Raw genomic sequence first — 22,241 nt, 5'->3', positions numbered from 1 at the left:
ATGGAGGGACAGATGAAGAAAGAGAGAAAACAGAGGAAGAAGGATTGTTTTCCAATTGCTCTGTGAACCGTGAAAGATAATCAATGAGACGGTGCACTGATTCATAATCAGTTTAGCTGAGCAATGAGCAAAGACTAGTCCAGTTAAGAATCAGATGAGATTAGTTGAAACGATGTATTCATTCGCTTTTACGCACAGAAAATGAAACACTGCAAGGATTCAATTTCAGTGCGACACGCTTGAGGAGCCTTGTTGATTCTGTATCCCATCCATAAATAGCCAGTTCAGCCTTCTCACCTGTTGCTGGTTTACTCATGGACCTGGAAAGAGAACAAATCTCATATTTTCTGGCGACAGAGTTAAGTCTAAAGCCATCGGTAAATGTACAAGTCCAGAGATATGTTATGTGGGCCTCTTGGCATCCTACACAATCAGCTTTTCTCTACAAAAGAAACAGTGCTCCTCATTCTCCATCCCCTGTGCGCTTCCTCCATCGGCGTGCCACGTCTCAGCAATGTGATATCCAATTTGCCCATGCGGCTATCGATCGCTAGACTTGGCACCAGACAGCAGGCATCCATTTCTCCCTCTCTCTCCGACAGAACGACAAGCGCTGGGAGACGTACAACTCGGCCCGGTTGACGGGGATGCAGGGGCATTGACAGGGAAGGGCTGTCAGAAACGCTGTGTATCGGCCGGGTTCTGAAATGAGATCGAGAAAGTGAAAAAGGCAACGTAATGGATGGCACCTGAGGAGTGTGGTGAAACAAAGGAAGGGGAATTAGATAGCAGCCAACTGGCGATGTATCATTAAAGCCTGGACGCAGGCCAGCTTGTGACACAGCTCTGCTTCTCTCAGTCTTCCTCTCGCTCTCTTTCTCCCTCTCTCTCTCTCTCTCTCTCTCTCACCACTTCCCTCTCAGATAGGTCTGGAGAGGCAGCAGCGGTAGCTGCAATATTTCCGGCATTCCAGAAATTCCCTATCAATTCGAGTTTACTTAGGGAATTACCAGAAGGGGAAGAAATGCCTGAGTTTGGTTGTGATGAGGGCCTGGGCTCTGGGGTCAGATGTTGAGATAAGGAGGGGTGGTATCGCGAGAAATATCTAACCTCTGCCATATTGCTTCCTTACCCGCTGATCATGTTTGTGGGAATCCCACAGTGGGAAAATATCAAATGGGATGCTACATGTGCTGGATCCATTTTCACAGCAATACGATAGTATAGTGTTTTTTGTTTATGGAGATGAAATGTGCATTAACAAATGATTGCTTTGAGTTGGGCCTCATTTACAAGGTATTATGTCATTTGGATGGCTGCCTTCTCATCCCATCTATCCAGATATGGCTAAAGATACATGCCTGGAACTGGAAGTTGCTATATCATGTCTGGCCCAGCTTGATACCTTCTCTCCTGGTGGGAAGAGTCAATCCATAACTGCCAGTCTTATCACTGGGTCCTGGCTTATTTTTAGCAGCTTTCATTACACCTTTCTTTCCTGTGGCCAGACGGGCGGTAGGGCTGAGATCTGTCAGGAGATGTGCTCCCGTCAGAGCCCAGAGTTGAGCAGCGGCTGACAGCTCGCCGTGGCAGGAAACATCTAAATTGTCTCATTACAGATCCGGGTTATGACAGACTGAGCGACCCAGAGAGGAGAGGGAAGCGGGTGATGAGTTGTGTTCAGCACAGCCGGCCCGGGTGTAATTACTGTGTGTGTGTGTGTGTGTGTGTGTGTGTGTGTGTGTGTGTGTGTGTGTGTGTGTGTGTGTGTGTGTGTGTGTGTGTGTGTGTGTGTGTGTGTGTGTGTGTGTGTGTGTGTGTGTGTGTGTGTGTGTGTGTGTGTGTGTGTGTGTGTGTGTGTGTGTGTGTGTGTGTGTGTGCATATGTCAAAGTGCCAGTTCCAACAGCACAGCCTTCATACATCAGCCGTAGTGGGGGGGATGCTGCTTTAGATGCTGAAATATGCAACAGAGCCTTTTCCCCAGTGCAAATGAATTAGCCCACTGTTTCCTGCAAATATGTTATATGTGCCCAGAAGTCGATTAGCCCAGGAAATGAAACTTGAGATGTCTGGCATTCCATGGGGATATACATCGAAAACATTTTTTTAAATGACATTTGCCTTCTGGTACAATAACGGTTATTCACCATTGTGTAAAACCCTTCAAATCGTGGCGCTGTCTCTATTTCCTGATTCTAATGCTATTCTAAACTGTTTAGAACATGATCAATGAATATCAAGTGTCAAAATATGTTGGGGGTTCAACCACTGTACATGATATGTATGCTGATATGTCTGCTTTCACTGTAATATCAGGTGGATAATGAATTCAATTCAGGCAAAAGCTGTTCCCCATTCAAATGTGTTTACCTTGTCAGCTGGAGAAGGGGTCTGCATGTGTGCAGCGGAGAGATGTTAATTCAACCCCAGCCTGAAAGCTCCTTAACAGAAGATGAGGATCCACCATCCACCACCCCACTGACAGCCCTTGCTAGTTCATTCATCAGCCTCTGTTTCTCCAGGTGTGTTTTGATGTGCTGGATACAGGAAGCAGACATGGGGAGAAAGTAATGGTCTCCAGACACTTTCCATAAACCTAGTCAATGGGGAGAATCACTAGAGGCTAAACGTAATCATGGCTTTGACAACTTCTCTATTGCGGCTCTTAAGTATCTCTGCTCCTTTTCCCACCTGTACGGGAGGATGTGGATGATTGTCCAGTCTAGGAGAAGACATAACACCTAAAGAAGGTTCTTCCCAGGAGAATTCTAAAAATGGTGCCAGTCTCTCCTATGGGAGGAGCCTGGAATGTCATGACACAATGTGAGTGATGTCACTTTGGGTTTTGACAGGAAAACCCTAATGGGAATTGTTGTTTATTTTCTCAGGAAAGGTATTTATGTGTCTCTCAGCAAAAGATGCCTCTTTTAGGAACGCACACGCATCTTTGGTTTCGGATGGACGTGAGGTTGAGAACGGAAATGTGTGACGAATTCTGATCGACGAAGTATAGCTTAGATTTCAAATGCAAAAATATTCACTGGGTCGGAAATAACCCAGCTAGCACATTTGGTTCCTTGGATGTTTTGGGAACATACTATGTTTTTGGTTTCACATTGGTTGTGGGAATGAAGCCAGATGTTTCTTGACCGGGTCAAACAGAAAGATTTGAAAACGTTCTGAAAACAGAAGTGAACATTTTGAACTGTTCTGGGGTTACGTTCATGAAGGTTTTTCCCTGGGAGGTTTTATTACCGCTCTGAGAACGTAAATGATAGGTTATTTGGAGGTGTTTGAATAAGTTCCTTAAAACTTTCACTGAATGTTTCAATAAGACTTTTCATAACAACTGTTAAGTTATTTGGGGTTGACTTTTTTGACCTCCAAGCACAGATGGGACACATGGAAATGAATTTCCTTATGCGTTAATCATGCAAACACGTGTACTTCTTTTTATTGTGACACGGCATCATTGACATTGTTCTCTGTCCACTGTGCCATCCGAAGCTGTTCCTTTTTGTATATTCAAACAGACCACGTTTCAAAGGAAACAAGAACTCATCAACCCTTTGCACTCGTACCTGTATACGGGTTGAAAATGGCAGATTTGAACACTGACACGTGCCTAAACTGAAACGCAACGGTAACGGTAACATGCTATACATGGCGTCAGAGCTCAGGTTCTCCGCTTCACAGCCCTGTGTGTGTGTTTTGACTGACAGCCATTCTGAACATGCCCCTATCCCTCCCACTAATTTGGCAACTTTTTCAAATATTTTTGTCCGACTGAGGGAAATGCTGCAAATTAAGAGGACTGAATGTATTTTGAAAGCAAGCCAAACACAAGCCAAAATGAGCACTTCAAACTTCCATATCTCAAAGTCAATGTAATATACCGTGTCAACGTTTATGATCACTAGGTTTGATGTACAGTTACAAGATGACATGGCATTATACCCTGGGTTATTCTAAACAGAATGAGCCTATGTATGTTGTATTGTGGAGAAAATCTGCTGTGGACCACGCATCTGAATGCACTCATGACTCCATTCTTTGCCCACCGAAATTACCATCTGCTTCTCTGAATTGCGTAAGATTGTATTTTATAACTTAGCTAGTCATGTTGGCAATAGAACAAGCTGTCAAATGAGCCCCACCTGACCCAGATTGCAATTCATAATGGACCGTTTTTGGATTGCGTAAACAACAACAGTAAGTGTGTGATGGTGGGGATGCAGTGATTGCTCTAGTTCTTCAACGGCACAGCTAGGAGAGCTCAAAAACACACTTTATAGTCGAAGACTCTTCTTTGAGTCATAAAAGTGCATTGAAATTACACTTGGAGACACCAGTTTGACCTCTAACTCAAACCTTTGTCATTTTGTTGTGTCTCATGTTGCACCTACCCCACATTTTTAAGAATATTTGTATGTTACTGAATGTATCCAGAGTATTTTCACACAGGAAATGTAAAATGCACATAAAATAAAAAATGTAATGTTTGGATTCAGTCTTTTATCCATATAGACCAATTCCTACAAGTTGTTATTATTTTTATTTATTTATTTATTTAACCTTTATTTAACCAGATGGGCCAGTTGAGAGCAAGTTCTCATTTACAACTGGGACCTGGCCAAGATAAAGCAAAGCAGTGCAACATAAACAACAACACAGAGTTACACATGGAATAAACAAGCGTACAGTCAATAACACAATAGAAAGATCTATATACAGTGTGTGCAAATGAAGTAAGGAGGTAAGGCAATAAATAGGCCAATAGTGGGGAAGTAATTACAATTTAGCAATTAACACTGGAGTGATATATGTGCAGATGAGGATGTGCAAGTAGAAACACTGGTGTGCAAAAGAGAAGAAAAACTAAAACAAATATGGGGATGAGGTAGGTAGTTGTATGGGCTGTGTACAGCTGTAGCGATCGGTAAGCTGCTCTGACAGCTGACGCTTAAAGTTAGTGAGGGAGATACTGTATGTCTCCAACTTCAGCGTTGAGTTAGGATCAGTGGTGGCCAATCAGTGGGTGTGGCCAACACAGTTGAACACACTTAACAAGATAGAGGACAGACAGTGTTGTTAATGCTAAGAACGGAATGTATATGTTTTCAAATAACAGTGTTAGAACGTTACAAAAGTTTTCTTGTGTTTTTTTATGGAAAGGTTTCTTAACGTTCTCGGAACCATTTGTGAACATGACTTTAAATAGAACCATGAGGAAACCTGTGTAGGCAATGTTATCCTCAAGTATTGACAATTCCCACAGAAGAATGTTGTTTCTGAACATTTGAGAAAATTCCCAATGTCCAACCAGTTGGAGAACGTTCCTAGAACATTACCACAGTTGTGATTAAATGTAACCATGTTTGAACTTTTAGGAAAAGTTCTGTTAAAGTCATGAAATACTAAGAAAATAACATTTACTTGTCAAGTTCCTTAAATGTGCTGAGAATGTTCCAAAGTCAAGCAACTATCCTACACCATTTCCAATTGTGGGAAGGTTGTGTGCAATATAACACATAGGACAACCACGCTTTCACCAAACTCAAAGAACATTATACGCTAGCTAGGAAGGGTTGTGATTGATGGATGACATCATGTTTTACGAGGTTGTCAACTTGTTCAGTTAATTAGGTTAGCAAATTGTAAATTAATTCCATACAAGAGTTGATTTCATCCATCTTTTAGTTACTATAATAAAAAATTTAAAAATGTTTTAACAAAGCCTTTACTAGAATTTTCCACTGTGAGACATTCAATCTTTTTGACAGGCTCAGACAAAAATTCCAACTAAACTAAGTACTGACATTTTATGTGACTAAAGAAATGAATGGGGGTTGTGTGAAAGATCACCCACATTAAATATCATATAATGGTATCAAGATACTCAACAAACAAAAATCTTGAAAGTCTGTACTCTCTCAAGAACGTCTTTGAGTTTGCAAAAAGGTCGAAGAGGTTACGGAGACACTGAAGTGGATCAAACCATTTGGAGAAGAGGCTTAAAAGATCAAGCCACACTTATTGAGAAATGACTAGAAACATCTGGGTTCACTCTCTGACACACACACACACACACACACACACACACACACACACACACACACACACACACACACACACACTGTGGGACACATACTACTATTTAGCCTGTCCCTAATCTTGGGTCAAACACAGGGTGCTGTGGTATGTACCTTCACCAAACCTGGTGTGTGAGACATCTGTAATCTTGAAGTGAGTCACAAGGGACATGAGACACTACGGTTTGAGTTTCTCACCGAGGTCGAGCTACATCTGCTGTGTTTTGGTTCCACCACATTGACTTGATGAACTTCAATGCATGGGTGGGCTAAGAGAGGCCCACACACATGCTATCTTTGCATATCTTCGATTGGCTCATCCGCCATAGCTCTTATCCATATTTGTGTCTTATGTACACATGACTGAGAGTGGGATCACAGAATTCACAATCAAAATGAGGATCAATCTAGCTGAGGATAGAAGTAGCGAAACTCATTGATAGGCTACATACAGTACATGTGCACAGGGAGGCCATTTTAGGGTGCTAACATGCATCACCTCTGGTCCTACAGAAGTAGAACAACTAATTGATAAAGCACATGTGTGTAGTGGTGGCCATTTTGGGGTGCTCACAAGAGTTTATTGTCATTCTACAGGTCCCATCATGGCCGCCACGGAGCATGGCACAGCACTAGAAGAGGCGGGCGCCGTGAGAAGGCTGGTCCAGCAGAACCCCGGCAGGGGTGGCCAGAGCCACAGACCGGCCGGCTGGAAGAGGAGACGCCCACGGCCCCGTCTCTCCCACAAGGGGCCCATGCCATTCTAGAGCAAGGTGAGTTCCATACCGCACCACACATCTCGATGCATAGGCCCCTGTTGCCAAAGTTCATTCCCTTTCAAGAGAGTATCTTACCCTTTATCTGGTCATCAGGGCTGATGATGAAAACGGAGGTCTAGTGTGAGATCCAGGCCTTTGTGACTGATCCCTATCTTGGACGTATCACTCAGCATGTTTAGTCAGTGTGTGGAAAAGTCAAACTGTAACAGGAAGAAAAGGACATCTGTAAATGGCTATCACGTCCTCCCCTCTCAACTCAATCACAACACAGGGACGTTATTGTTGGCACAGGCAAAGCCTACTGGTTTAATGTATTCATCTTACTCCAGAAGTGTTGTTTACACAGTGAAAGCTAATATACTGCTTTTTGAGGGAGGTCGATTATACTCAGAAACATAATCTGGGTGAGTCAACTCTAGAGGAACAAATGTTTTCCTTCAATCTGATAATGTCAATTAAAATATTTCACCAAAGATAATACTTAGCGGGGTTGAGTTCGTAGCAGTGCCACCGTAGTGTATCTTTCACGTGAAAGAATATTTTACTTTCCGTCAATAAAAACAAGACTTTGTGTGAAACGTCTTTCGTCCCAAAATGTGTGAAAATATTGTCTTTTCACCTTCTACCGGCACTGTCTGCACACACTTTTCAACGCTGTTACAAAAACATACCCTGTGTCATTCAATTGACTCCAAGCAGGTTTTACGGGGAAAAATAGCACTCACGAAAATCACACAGCACCACAGCTAGCATCTGAGCAGACAATCAGTGCCCTTGGTTAATAATACACGTAATCAGAGCTGTAATTCTAAAGCCTCAGTGTGCTCTTGTTGACCGATAGTACTGGTGAAGGTACACTACCGTTCAAAAGTTTGGGGTCACTTAGAAATGTCCTTGTTTTTGAAAGAAAAGCACATTTTATGTCCATTAAAATAACATAACATGTATCAGAAATAGAGTGTAGAAATGGTGTAATGTTGTAAATGACTATTGTAGCTGGAAATGGCTGATTTTGAATGGAATATCTACATAGGTGTACAATGGGCCATTATCAGCAACCATCACTCCTGTGGTCCAATGGCAAGTTGTGTTAGCTAATCCAAGTTTATCATTTTAAAAGGCTGATTGATCATTAAAAAACGCTTTTGCAATTATGTTAGCACAGCTGAAAACTGTTGTGCTAATGAAATAATCAATAAAACTGGCCTTTTTTAGACTAGTTGAGTATCTGGAGCATCAGCATTTGTGGGTTCAATTACAGGCTCAAAATGGCCAGAAACAAATAACTTTCTTCTCAAACTCGTCAGTCTATTCCTGTTCTGAGAAGTGAAGGCTATTCCATGCGAGAAATTGCCAAACCCACAAATGCTGATGCAGTTTTATTGATTATTTAATCAGAACAACAGTTTTCAGCTCTGCTAACATAATTGCAAAAGGGTTTTCTAATGATCAATTAGCCTTTTAAAATGATAAACTTGGATTAGCTAACACAACTTGCCATTGGAACACAGGAGTGATGGTTACTGATAATGGGCCACTGTACACCTATGTAGATATTCCATTCAAAATCAGCCATTTCCAGCTACAATAGTCATTTACAACATTGACAATTTCTACACTGTATTTCCTATCAATTTGATGTTCTTTTAATTGACAAAAAATGTGTTTTTCTTTTAAAAACAAGGACTTTTCTAAGTGACCCCAAACTTCTGAACAGTAGTGTATGTTCTACCATGATGGTCTTGAATGGAGGGCCATTCGCCCAGGCATGTGCAAGAACTGCCATGAATTGAGGAACCCAAGACCCATTCACATGTCTCTCCCAGATCACATGAGATACAGGGGGAGCTTGGCAGGATACAACATCCCTGCAGGAGGTGCCAGCCACACAACGCCAGCCTGCCATAAATTAATCCCAGTAATAAACGAGGCTGCTTGGGATGAGGAAGATGTGTCATTCCCCTTAAGGCATGCTTAATCAGTTTAAAAGGGAAGTGGATAAAAGCCCTAGAAGGTGAGAAGCTGCACTTTCTTTTGTCCCCACATGGGTTTTACAATCTATGGAAAATTTAGGATTGTTATTGTTTTTTGTAGCATTTTTGGAGAGAGAATTATTTAGACTTTCCTCTCCAAGCCCAGGGGAACTTGGCACAAAGGTGCAAGCAAGGAACAAGTCCCAAGCTAGGAGATACGTGCTCGTGGGACAACACAGGACCTCAAAGGTTCAATGTTATGCGCAGCCCAAAAAAATGTAGCGTTGCGCGGTCAATGGCTTATTTTCAGTGTCAGAATGGCGGCCGCACAATGAGGGAAACTTCAGGAAGTTGGTGGAGCTCTATAAAAGAGAACGGCTCACTGACTCACAATGCTTTCACCGCTAACAGCACTTCAATCACAACAAGACGAAGATTTCTATGTTCTCTGGCTCCTCTTGCCTTGCTATGTTCATAGTTCACCTCATTTAGAGCTTTTTCCCTGCAAATCAATCAAATGTATTTATAAAGCCCTTCTTACATCAGCTGATGTCACAAAGTGCTGTACAGAAACCAAGCCTAAAACCCCAAACAGCAAGCAATGCAGGTGTAGAAACATGGTGGCTAGGAAAAACTCCCTAGAAAGGCCAGAACCTAGGAGGAAACCTAGAGAGGACCCAGGCTATTAGGGATGGCCATTCTTCTTCTGGCTGTGTTGGGTGGAGATGATAACAGAACATGGCCAAGATGTTCAAATGTTCATAGATAACCAGCAGGGTCAAATAATAATAATCACAGCTGTTTTCGAGGGTGCAACAAGTCAGCACCTCAGGAGTAAATGTCAGTTGGCTTTTCATAGCCGATCATTCAGAGTATCTCTACTGTTCCTGGTGTCTCTAGAGAGTTGAAAACAGCAGGTCTGGGACAGGAAGCATGTCTGGTGAACAGGTCAGGGTTCCATAGCCGCAGTCGAAACAGTTGAAACTGGAGCAGCAGCACGGCCAGGTGGAATGGGGACAGCAAGGAGTCATCAGGCCAGGTAGTCCTGAGGCATGGTCCTAGGGCTCAGGTCCTTCGAGAGAGAGAAAGAAAAAAATAAAGATAGAAAGAGAGAAAAAGTGAGAAAGAGAGAGAGAGAATTAGAGAGTGCATACTTAAATTCACACAGGACACCGGATAAGACAGGAGAAATACTCCAGATATAACTCCAGATATAACAAACTGACCCTAGCCCCCCGACACATAAACTACTGCAGCATAAATATACTGGAGGCTGAGACCGGAGGGGTCGGGAGACACCGTGGCCCCATCCGAAGATACCCCCGGACAGGGCCAAACAGGCAGGATATAACCCCACCCACTTTGCCAAAGCACAGCCACCACACCACTAGAGGGATATTTTCAACCACCAACTTACCATTCTGAGACAAGGCCGAGTATAGCCCACAAAGATCTCCGCCACGGCACAACCCAAGGGGGGGCGCCAACCCGGACAGGAAGATCACGTCAGTGACTCAACCCACTCAAGTGACGCACCCCTCCTAGGGACGGCATGGAAGAGCACCAGTAAGCCTGTGACTCAGCCCCTGTAATAGGGTTAGAGGCAGAGAATCCCAGTAGAGAGAGGGGAACTGGCCAGGCAGAGACAGCAAGAGTGGTTTGTTGCTCCAGTGCCTTTCAGTTCACCTTCACTCCTGGGCCAGACTACACTCAATCATAGGACCTACTGAAGAGATGAGTCTTCAATAAAGACTTAATGGTTGAGACCGAGTCTGCGTCTCTCACATGGTTAGGCAGACCATTCTATAAAAATGGAGCTCTATAGGAGAAAGCCCTGCCTCCAGCTGTTTGCTTAGAAATACTAGGGACAGTAAGGAGGTCTGCGTCTTCTGACCGTAGCTTACGTGTAGGTTAGTACGGCAGGACCAAAACGGAAAGATAGGTAGGAGCAAGCCCATGTGATGCTTTGTAGGTTAGCAGTAAAACCTTGAAATCAGCCCTTGCCTTAACAGGAAGCCAGTGTAGGGAGGCTAGCACTGGAGTAATATGATCAAATGTTTTGATTCTAGTCAGCCTTGTTTAGCACTAACTGAAGTTTATTGAGTGCTTTATCCGGGTAGCTGGAAACTAGAGCATTGCAGTAGTCTAACCTAGAAGTGACAAAAGCATGGATACATTTTTCTGCATCATTTTTGGACAGAAAGTTTCTGATTTTTGCAATGTTGCGTAGATGGAAAAAAGCTGTCCTTAAAACAGTCTTGATATGTTCATCAAAAGAGAGTTTAGGGACCAGATTAACACCGAGGTCCTTTACAGTTTTATTTGAGACGACTGTACAACCATCAAGATTAATTGTCAGAGTCAACAGAAGATCTCTTTGTTTCTTGGGACCTAGAACAAGCATCTCTGTTTTGTCCAAGTTTAAAAGTAGAACATTTGCAGCCATCCACTTCCTTAAGTCTGGAACACAGGGAGGGCAATTCTTCCAGGGAGGGCAATTTTGGGGCTTCACCGTGTTTCATCGAAATGTACAGCTGTGTGTCATCTGCATAGCAGTGAAAGTTAATATTATGTTTCCGAATGCAAAGACCTGCATCCTCATAACAAGTCATTACAGTTAGCTCAACCTGACCAGCATGCCAAACAAGCCATTAGTTTGCATTGGTTGGAATGTGTGAGAAAGTTAGGAGACCCTATAGGAGGATGCCATTGTCTACTGTGCTCCATTGACTCCATGATAAAACCATCAAAACCCTTCATAAAGAAGAATCGTCTTTTATCAACATGTTCAACTGAACCAGAGAATATATAAAACATTCTCCCCCAGCTGAGTGCAGTCTGGGAATGATCTCTTCACGAGGCCTGATAACCAGCAGGGATATAGCTGGCAGGCATCATTGAAACCACTCTGTCTTTGTTCATGCCTCCTCCTTTCTTTTCTTTTTCTGATGGAAGGATGCATGTCTTGAGAAAAAGCTGTTGCAGCACATTGTTTCACCCCGGAGGAAAGATCTAAGCTCGACCGAGTTCAACGGAGGCACGAGTTGGAGAAAAAAAAAGATTTCTTAATATGCCAGAATAATTACCCAAGTCATAATTGTCCCTAATTAGCGTACATTATGAGTAGGGAAGGTGCTTCACTTGAAAAATATCCATCACTCTACTTAAACCACACCAGATCCAGAACCACAACCTCCACCTCCCTCCGTTTCATTGTCAAAGGCAGCTCATCCATTATATTCTGACACCTCAGGCAAGAGGGAGGTGAACTTGACTTTTAGGCACGTTACACAAACGAGATGTGCGGAAATATTCGAGAAGAGACTGAGACTCGGGTCATCCCTTTGAGATGCTGTTGAGTCGCCGAGCTGAGGAGGTGCTACAGGATTACAAAAATGTTGAACGACGGTATTGCAACAGAAGCACGTTTTCACGTTTTCTCCATAAATCGGGCAAACGAGTCCTACAGTTAGCTCTCTATCACAACAATAGAGACTGTCTGTGGACTTTTTGTCCAAAAATGATTTGTTAAATATGCTTATTCAGAGTAAATATTGCTAGTTAGCAATCAAGATGAAATGTTTTTATTCATTTATTGAAAAGTTCTCATTCAACTTACCTCTTGGATATGGCTAGCACAAAATAACTTTTCTAGCTAGCATGCTAACAGGCACCTGCCATGGTGTATTATGATGACGGTCAGACTTAGTGAAAAATATTGCCGTTGCCTCACATAAAACCACACCTCTTTAACTTTTTGCAACAAGAAATGATAACTCTTCTGCCCAAAGAATAGAGTTCGCTACACTTTGTCAGTCTGCACTTTGCACCCCTGACACGGACTCTCTAATACTGTACATTCAGAAAATCTGACCATACTGAGATCATACCACATAGAAAATAAACAATAGAGTAAAGACACAAACAACGACCCAGAGGGTGAGTAAGATTCACATCAGAACACTGGCATTACACAACCACAGAAATATGCCATCTGGAAAAAAAGGTCGGGCTCTCGTCAATCAATGAACCCGGTTGTCGAGCAACAAAGTTCACCGAGAGCACTAGCCATCTGAAAACATAAAAGGCCAGGGAAAGATAAAAGATTGTCCCATTGAAAGGAACTCATCAAATCAAATCAATTTTATTTGTCACATACACATGGTTAGCAGATGTTAATGCAAGTGTAGCGAAATGCTTGTGCTTCTAGTTCCGACCATGCAGTAATATCTAACAAGTAACCTAACAATTTCACAACAACTACCTTATACACACAAGTGTAAAGGATTGAATAAGAATATGTACGTAAAAATATATATGGATGAGCGATGACCGAACGGCATAGGCAAGATGCAGTAGAAGGTATAGAGTACAGTATAGACATATGAGATGAGTAGTGTAGGGTATGTAAACATTATATAAAGTGGCATAGTTTAAAGTGACTAGTGATACATTTATTCCATCCAATTTTTAATTATTAAAGTGGCTAGAGATTGAGTCAGTATGTTGGCAGCAGCCACTCAGTTAGTGATGGCTGTTTTTCAGTCTCTCGGTTCCAGCTTTGATGCACCTGTCCTGACCTTGCCTTCTGGGTGATAGCGGGGTGAACAGGCGGTTGTTGTCCTTCATGATCTTTTTGGCCTTCCTGTGACATCGGGTGGTGTAGGTGTCCTGGATAGCAGGTAGTTTGCCCCCGGTGATGCGTTGTGGAGACCTCATTACCCTCTGGAGAGCCTTACGGTTGTGGGCGGAGCAATTGCCGTACCAGGCGGTGATACAGCCCGACTGGATGCTCTCAATTTTGCATCTGTAAAAGTTTGTGAGGGTTTTTGGTGACAAGCCGAATTTCTTCAGCCTCCTTCTTCGCGCCTTCTTCACCACGCTGTCTGTGTGGGTGGACCATTTCAGTTTGTCCGTGATGTGTACACCGAGGATAACATCTGGCACCGCCAGAGATGGCTGCCTCGCTTCGCGTTCTCAGGAAACTATACAGTATTTTGTTTTTTTATGTATTATTTCTTACATTGTTACCCCAGGGAATCTTAAGTTTTATTACATACATCCGGGAGGAACTATTGGGTATAAGAGCAACGTCATCTTACCAACATTATGACCAGGAATACGACTTTCCCGAAGCAGATACTCTGTTTGGTCCACCACCCAGGACAATGGATCGAATCCCAGCCGGCGACCCAAAACAACGGCGCCGGAGGAGGGGCAGAAGATGCGGTCTTCTGGTCAGGCTCCGTAAACGGGCACATCGCGCACCGCTCACAAGTTTACTACTCGCCAACATCCAGTCTCTTGACAACAAGGTAGACGACATCCGAGCAAGGGTTGCCTTCCAGAAAGACATCAGAGATTGTAACGTTCTTTGTTTCATGGAAACGTGGCTCACTCGAGACACGCTATCGGAGTCGGTACAGCCACCTGGTTTCTTCACGCATCGCACCGACAGAAACAAACATCTCTCTGGTAAGAAGAAGGGTGGGTGGGTGGGTATGCCTTATGATTAACGAGACTTGGTGTGATCATAACAACATACAGGAACTCAAGTCCTTTTGCTCACCTAACCTAGAATTCCTTACAATCAAATGTCGACAACATTATCTACCAAGAGAATTCTCTTCGATTATAATCACAGCCGTATATATCTACCCCCAAGCAGACACATCGATGGCCCTGAACGAACTTCATTGGACTCTATGTAAACTGGAAACCACATATCCTGAGGCTGCATTCATTGTAGCTGGGGATTTTAACAAGGTTAATCTGAAAACAAAACTCCCTAAATTTGATCAGCATATCGAATGCGCGACCCAGGCGGAAAAATTCCTGGACCTTTGTTACTCTAACTTCCGCGACGCATACAAAGCCCTGCCTTGCCCTCCTTTCGGAAAATCTGACCACGACTCCATTTTGTTGCTCGCAGCCTATAGACAGAAACTAAAACAGGAAACGCCCGTGCTCAGGTCTGTTCAACGCTGGTCCGACCAATCTGATTCCAAGCTTCAAGATTTCTTTGATCACGTGGACTGGGAAATGTTCCGCATAGCGTCGGACAATAACATTGATGTATACGCTGATTCGGTGAGCGAGTTTATTAGCAAGTGCATCTGTGATGTTATACCCACAGCAACTATTAAAATCTTCCCCAACCAGAAACCGTGGATTGAATGCAGCATTCGTGCAAAACTGAATGCGCGAACCACTGATTTCAATCAGGGCAAGGCGACCGGAAACATGACCGAATACAAACAGCGTAGCTATTCCCTCCACAAGGCAATCAAACAAACTAAGTGTCAGTATAGAGACCAAGTAGAGTAGCAATTCAACAGCTCGGACACGAGAGGTATGTGGCAGAGTCTCCAGTCAATCATGGACTACAAAGAGAAAACCAGCCCCATCTCGGACCAAGATGTCCTGCTCCCAGACAAACTAAACAACTTCTTTGCTCGCTTTGAGGACAATACAGTGCCAACAACATGGTCCGCTACCAAAACCTGCAGGCTCTCCTTCACCGCAGCCAATATGAGTAACTAAAAACGTGTTAACCCTCACAAGGCTGCCTTCAGACAGTAAACTACAATTTCTGTTTTAATCAGCTGGTTATATCTTTGTGTTTGAGGGCGATTTGATTCAACATTACTATTTCCAATCAAACATTGCATTATTTAACTCAAGAACTAATGTTGTGAAAATTACACCAACCAACACTGAATCCTAGAGGGCTTTCTATTGTAAGGGGGAAATAAAATGGCTGCATGACTCACATAAATGCTCATGAAAATTTCACTGGACTTACGGCACTTTTGTCATCTCTGTTTTTGTTTTGCAGGCACTGCTTCGAGCGCCCACCCCCAAGTTCTGATTTCTATGCTCTTCCTTTGCCTTGGGGGGCCTTGCAACGATGGGCCTACGCTTGCCCAGCCTGAAGAGTGATGTCCCATAGCACCTGCTGGTTCTTCAAGCAACTCTTCTCTGTCCACAAAACAATCAGGACAAGCCACTCACCCTCAGCTCTAAGAAGAATTGGGGGCAGGGAAAGGGGGGGGGGGGGTACTGAGCCCAAGCTATCAGATTCTATTTCGCTCTCTCTCTCTCTCACTCCCTTGCTCCCTATCTCTGTCTCCTCCCCCAAGTGTTTTCTATAATTTGCTTTCTAGAGCCCTGTCATAGCTGGTCTCGTCGGTGTTGCACACTTTGCATGATGTGTGGTTGACAGGGAGCCTGGTTCCAAGCCGTCTTAGTCTTAAAGAGTCAGTCACTTCTCCATGGTGTGGTATTCCCGTCCTCTCAGATCCAAGGTGACCACAGCCATTAGTTCCATTGCCGTGTAACTACTTCTGGCTTTACTTCTGGCTTTACTTCTGGCTTTACTTTACGGGTGGTGATAGTGAGGAAAGGCAGTGGCAGAGTTCCACAAGTTGACTGCATTTATTCTACAACATGTTTCGCAGATCCATTAAATCCAGGTTAGCAAATTCACTCAAGACATTCTCACCTGTCTGCAGCAAAACTCGATCCGAGGTTTTCCTTTCAGAAAGTAGAGAAAGGGTAAAGGATAATGATTCCTTTTTTATTTCATGATAATTTCGGCAAAAGATGTGAAGTAAACAAAAATTGGACCCGAGTGAGGATTCCATTTTACCATTTGACACAGCATATGTAGTCAAAACAATCATGATAATTACTTCACCTGAAAGATTCTTTAATCCAAAGCTCTTTACATGTTACTAACCCCATTAACACCTCGGGGAGGTTAAGCAATTTTCCCAACGTTACAGACACGTTGTCCCACCTGAGTTAAGAGTCCTCTGATCCCAATTCCCAATCCTCAGCCTCCTTGCCACTCTGAAGCCCCCAGTAGCTTCTCCACACGACTGTTAACTGGCAGGGGGGGTCTGGTCTGCTCTCTGAACGACAGACTCCCTTGCCTTTTAATGAAGTGCCAAATAATAAACTACTCCACAATGCTGCCAGGAACGAAGGAACGAAAGGAAGAGAGAAATGGTAAACACATTACCTCTTGTTTGAAGTCTCGATAACACTGACACTTGTGCATTACGATACATTTCTAGACAACAAGAAAAATCCCATTCACAGGCAGTGGTAGCAAGGAGTCCAGTTAAATTAGACCAAAAACACGTTTCAAGCAGACATGCTGTCAGCTCAGTAAATATACCACCATGTTCAGCCTACCAATAGTGCTACTCTTCTCTGACTGTTTAGTGTGAGGCTGTTTCGACCCTTTGACCGAGATCTTTGATTGATGGAATGTGCTACGCCTTTCCATCATACTGGAATATATTACTGTTTGGTTCAGATTTTTTGTTTCTGGTTTCATTTCTTTTTTCTCAGGGTGCTGTGATAGAAGCTTGTGCCAGAGCAGTCTCTATTTTGCACATTTATTTAAGAAACACAAACATTTATATATGATAAGCATATTGACGTATACTGTATCTTTACTCTCCCTGCCTATGTATAACACCACTATAGCCATGTATCCAGATTCAGTCCTTGCCTATGTCATTATGGTTCTTTACGCCTCTGTTAGGTACAGTTGCCTTTTTAGCTTGCGCTTCCACAGCACAGGTGGTCATGGCTTTGATCATGATGTTCATCAAATCCCATGGCTCATTTCTCTCAGATGGGCCTCCCCATAGGCTGGCAGGGGCCACTCACAGGCTGAGCTTATTGTCAAATTGGCTTAGATTGGAACCACACCCCCCTCTACAACTTTAAACCCCCTGATGATTTATGTAACATGCATACAATTGGGACATACAATTGGGACATTTAGAGCAGATGCCATCCAATCAGCATCCAGTTTGCTATTAGATATGGAGGGATGGGGGAAATCTGTTTTTCGGTTGGTCTCTTAATCCAAATCTGGTTTCAACTACAGTAAGAATGGCTTTCACTACTAGACTGTTACCAATCACCCCACAATTCTTTTTACATGTGGCCAAGAGAGGAAATTGTAAGGTTGTTTTTTTAACCTGCTTGGTTTCAACCAAGATTTCCAATATGTTATCTTTCCCCCATTACTGTTTCTCACCCAGAGATTAGAATTGAAAAGCAGTTTCCCGGCACCTCTGCCTCCCAGCATGAGACGTTCTTAATAAGAGAGCATCTCAAATCACAGTGGAAACTCACGCAGCCAAGCTCACCTTGATTAAAAATGTATTCAATCTTAAGGGCACTGTGAAATCATCATTTCAGTCACACCATGATTATTTCATACCCTCTCAGACAGAGCATTTATTAATGCTCCTTCTAAATAAGACAGCTTTTTCTCAGTGTCTTTACTCACATGTTATTATGGGGGGAGGTAGCTAGTAGGGAGATAGGAGCTGGGGATGGGCATTAACCACAAGAGTTGGGCTGGATTGGCTCAAAATAATAGGTTTAAAATCACTATTTTCCGGTCTGAGAAGCTAGTGATAAGGAAGCAGAGCAATGTCTGTATCCGCACTGCTCTTCATGAATGTATCCCCACCATCTGCACCAGCCGAGCCGCCCCTCCATATGCAGACCCAATGTTTATGTATGGAGTACAATTTGAGTCTTGGTCTCCCCAAATCACTGCTAGTCCACCCTGGTTGGTTATCAGTTGGATCCAAACTTCCAAAGCCAAATATCAATCACCTGGCTTTGCTCCAAGACTACTTTGTACGGGCAAGCCAGGCTGCACTTTTGCAATTCCATTATGCTGCTGGTAAAAGAAAAACTGAAAACCCTTGGTATAAAATGGCTCTCCAGTGTTTTGTGACAATTTTTGGTCGTCTGATTCTTGTCTAGCTGGTTGTCCAAAGCGTACTTTTTTTTAAAAATACAGTGTGGAATACAGCTGTATGTTTTGTGGCTGTAAACAATAATAGAGCATTTTGTCTGCAGTGCAATATGTCGTAGACAGGTGAGAGCTTCACGCATTCTTCTCCCATAAAACATGCCCCACAGGCCTCCATTTTAGGTTCATGGAGCTTGTGGTGTAGAAGGACAAGCGCACCCAGGCTCAAACTGAAATGGGAAACCAATACATTTTCCTTCATGGTCTTTTCCAGCAAAGCTCATGCAAGAGAAACGATTCCCATCCTCTCATCTAGTTTCCTCTCAATCATTTTATTTGTGACATCACAAGGCCCAAGTAATGTTCCTATGCACATGTTAGCATGTTTTCACTGGTTTGTTTGTTTGTTCCGAGAAGAACGTACCATGTTTGTGCTCAGCTCATTTTCCACTTTTAGAAATGTTCACTTGGCTGGGAGTGTGTATGGAGTAGGAAGCAGTGGAGGGACGCATGTGTATGAATGGTGGAGAAAGGAGTCTAGCAGCTAGCAAGCTAGTGATGAAAACTGCAGCTTAGCCATGGGTCACTGTCTCGCTCTAGCTGTAGGCAGTCCCCACAAAGAGTCAATCAAAACCACTAGGTTTTTAATCTTTGATGTCGCTGTCACTTTCTCTCAGCTCTTGACAAGCTACAGTAAAACCCCTTTTCCAAACGTAACACGGTCCACCAAGAAAAACGACTTAGCTAGCATGCAATACATTCCATGGTTTTACCTTATGCATCTAAACCCGTCATACATCACACACACAGAGTGGGGGTATCTGCAGGATCAAGTGGCTAAGATTCAATCCCGATGCAGTTGTACAATTCCACAGGCGGGACATTACAAAGGATAACTAGATTTGAACTCCCGCGGGAGATGAAAATTATCTGTCATTATCTCGCTGCCTCAAATGAGACCTTCATACCCCAGGATAGAGAGGGCCCCTCCTCCCATTGATTACGACAATGTTCTCCATCTACATGGCAAACTGGGTCCACCATCAATACCATTCAGAGTAGTTGAGGGAGCTCCAGAGTGTTTAGGCTGAAATGCCATTGCAACAGTGTTACTTACTAGGTCACAAGCAAACTGCAGTTAAAAAGACAATGTATTACACCTGAACTTCTTTACTACTGTCGAAGGTATGTGCTCATATTACTCACCAGGCCAACTGTACAGTCCCTGTCTCTGTTTTGATGTTGAACTGGGCAAAAATTAAATAAATAAATGAAGAAAACAAGTGTATCAGAAATGGTTGAAATACTGTGTACATATTTGAACTTTTGGTTTCTAATTTATAAAATATAAGCTTTAGCTCTTGGAGTACTTATTTTATTTTTTTCCTTTCACGCGTAGCTTTGTGTTTTTATTTTCTATTTCTGTAAAGTGTGTAAATATATCTTTATGATAATAAGTCATATTAAAAAATCTTATTTTAAGAATCTATTGTGTTTTGTCCTCTTTGCGATGGTCCCTCCGAAACTAAGCATGTTAATGGGTGTTACTACTGAAAGCAATTGATAAAATTGCAGCATTATTGCAGAGGAAATAATAAAAGTATGATCATGATAATTAAAGTATGTACACTACCGGTCAAAAGTTTTAGAACACCTACTAATTTCAAGGTTTTTCTTTATTTTTTACTATTTTCTACATTTTAGAATAATAGTGAAGACATCAAAACTATGAAATAACACATATGGAATGTAGTAACCGAAAAAGTGTTAAATAAATCAAAATATATTTTATATTTGAGATTCTTCAAATAGCCACCCTTGGCCTTGATGACAGCATTGCACACTCTTGTCATTCTCTCAACCAGCTTCATGAGGTAGTCACCTGGAATGCATTTAAATTAACAGGTGTGCCTTCTTAAAAGTTAATTTGTGGAATGTATTTCCTTCTTAATGCGTTTGAGACAATTAGTTGTATTGTGACAAGGTAGGGGTGGTATACAGAAGATAGCCCTATTTGGTAAAAGACCAAGTTCATATTATGGCAAGAACAGCTCAAATAAGCAGAGAAACGACAGTCCATCATTACTTGAAGGAAGACATGAAGTTCAGTCAATACGGACATTTTCAAGAACATTGAAAGTTTCAAGTCCAGTCGCAAAAACCATCAAGCTCTATGATGAAACTCTCTCTCATGAGGACCGCCACAGGAATGGAAGACTCTGCTGCTGAGGACAAGTTCATTAAAGTTACCAGCATCAGAAATTGCAGCCCAAATAAATGCTTTACAGAGATCAAGTAACAGACACATCTCAACATCAACTGTTCAGAGGAGACTGTGTGAATCAGGCCTTCATGGTTGAATTGCTGCAAATAAACCACTACTACAGGACACCTGTAGACTTGCTTGGGCCAAGAAACATGAGCAATGGACATTAGACATGGAGGACATTTTTCAAAATGTGAGATTTCTTGTTCCAACCGCCGTGTCATTGAGTGAGACGCGGTGGGGGTGAACGGATGATCTCCGCATTTTTATTTCCCACCATAAAGCATGGAGTAGGAGGTGTTATGGTGTGGGAGTGCTTTACTGGTGGCACTGTCTGTGATTTATTTAGAATTCAAGGCACACTTAAACAGCATGGCTACCACAGCATTCTGCAGCGATATGCCATCCATCTGGTTTGGGCTTAGTGGGACTATCGTTTGTTTGCCCAACACACCTCCAGGCTGAGTAAGGGCTATTTTACCAAGGAGGAGAGTGATGGAGTGCTGCATCAGATGACCTGGCATCCACAATCCCCCGACCTCAACCAAATTGAGATGGTTTGGGATGAGTCGGACCGTAGAGTGAAGGAAAAGCAGCCAACAAATGCTCAGCATATGTGGGAACTCCTTCAAGACTGTTGGAATAGCATTCCAAAGCTGTCATCAAGCCAAAGGATGGCTATTTGAAGAATCTCAAATTTCATATGTGTTATTTCATAGTCTTCACTACTATTCTACAATGTAGAAAATAGTACAAATAAAGAAAAAACCTTGAATGCGTAGGTGTTCTAAAACTTTTGACCAGTAGTGTACATTAAATTATAATATGTATATTTGCATTTGACATTCAAAAGCTATCCAAGTCAGCCCTGTCATCAGCTCTTGTGCCAGTGTTTACCAGTCTTGTAACTCTGCTATAGAATAGAACTAACTTTGGTCCCTAGAGAATGCTGTCAGAAGCCCCGTTTATACCTGCCAACTAACATGCGTCCTTATCTTGTCCCGATCTTGCCCGTTTACACTTATAAGATCTGATCAAAATCAGTTCACAATGCATCTTTTAATCATCTACACCTGTCTAAAAAGGTGAGCACAATCAAAATGAGGACAAGCTCATGACAAAGGGCGCATGTTGGAACCAGGTATAAAACGTGTCTATAGCCAATGCCAGGTAATAGGACACATGCAAAGAACTCCACCCACATCTCTGTTAGAATGCTATATCAAACCCATGACCATCAAGTAACACCTTGCCTGTGACAGGTTCCTAAAGCTTGAACTCCTTATTAAGCATAATGCACATTAATACAGCATAATTGCTGAGTATGAATATCGCGG

At 42.7% G+C, this 22,241-nt stretch overlaps 1 protein-coding gene across 1 annotated transcript in view; it reads left to right on the top strand.

Annotated features, from left to right (window-relative positions):
- apln (apelin) overlaps positions 1 to 20,125 on the top strand; it is a 29,149-nt gene extending 9,024 nt beyond the window's left edge. Inside the window, exons 2-3 of the mRNA XM_024429568.2 lie at positions 6,691 to 6,866; positions 15,684 to 20,125. Of these exons, the coding sequence (XP_024285336.1) occupies positions 6,691 to 6,860 (170 nt within the window). The 3' untranslated portion in view covers positions 6,861 to 6,866; positions 15,684 to 20,125. The remainder of the gene's footprint in view (positions 1 to 6,690; positions 6,867 to 15,683) is intronic.
- The last annotated feature ends 2,116 nt before the right edge of the window (positions 20,126 to 22,241 follow it).

Source organism: Oncorhynchus tshawytscha, linkage group LG08 (assembly GCF_018296145.1).
Source record: "Oncorhynchus tshawytscha isolate Ot180627B linkage group LG08, Otsh_v2.0, whole genome shotgun sequence".
NCBI lineage: Eukaryota > Metazoa > Chordata > Actinopteri > Salmoniformes > Salmonidae > Oncorhynchus > Oncorhynchus tshawytscha.
The sequence above is the reverse complement of the archived record's forward strand: the minus strand, read 5'-3'. Positions and strand labels throughout refer to the sequence as shown.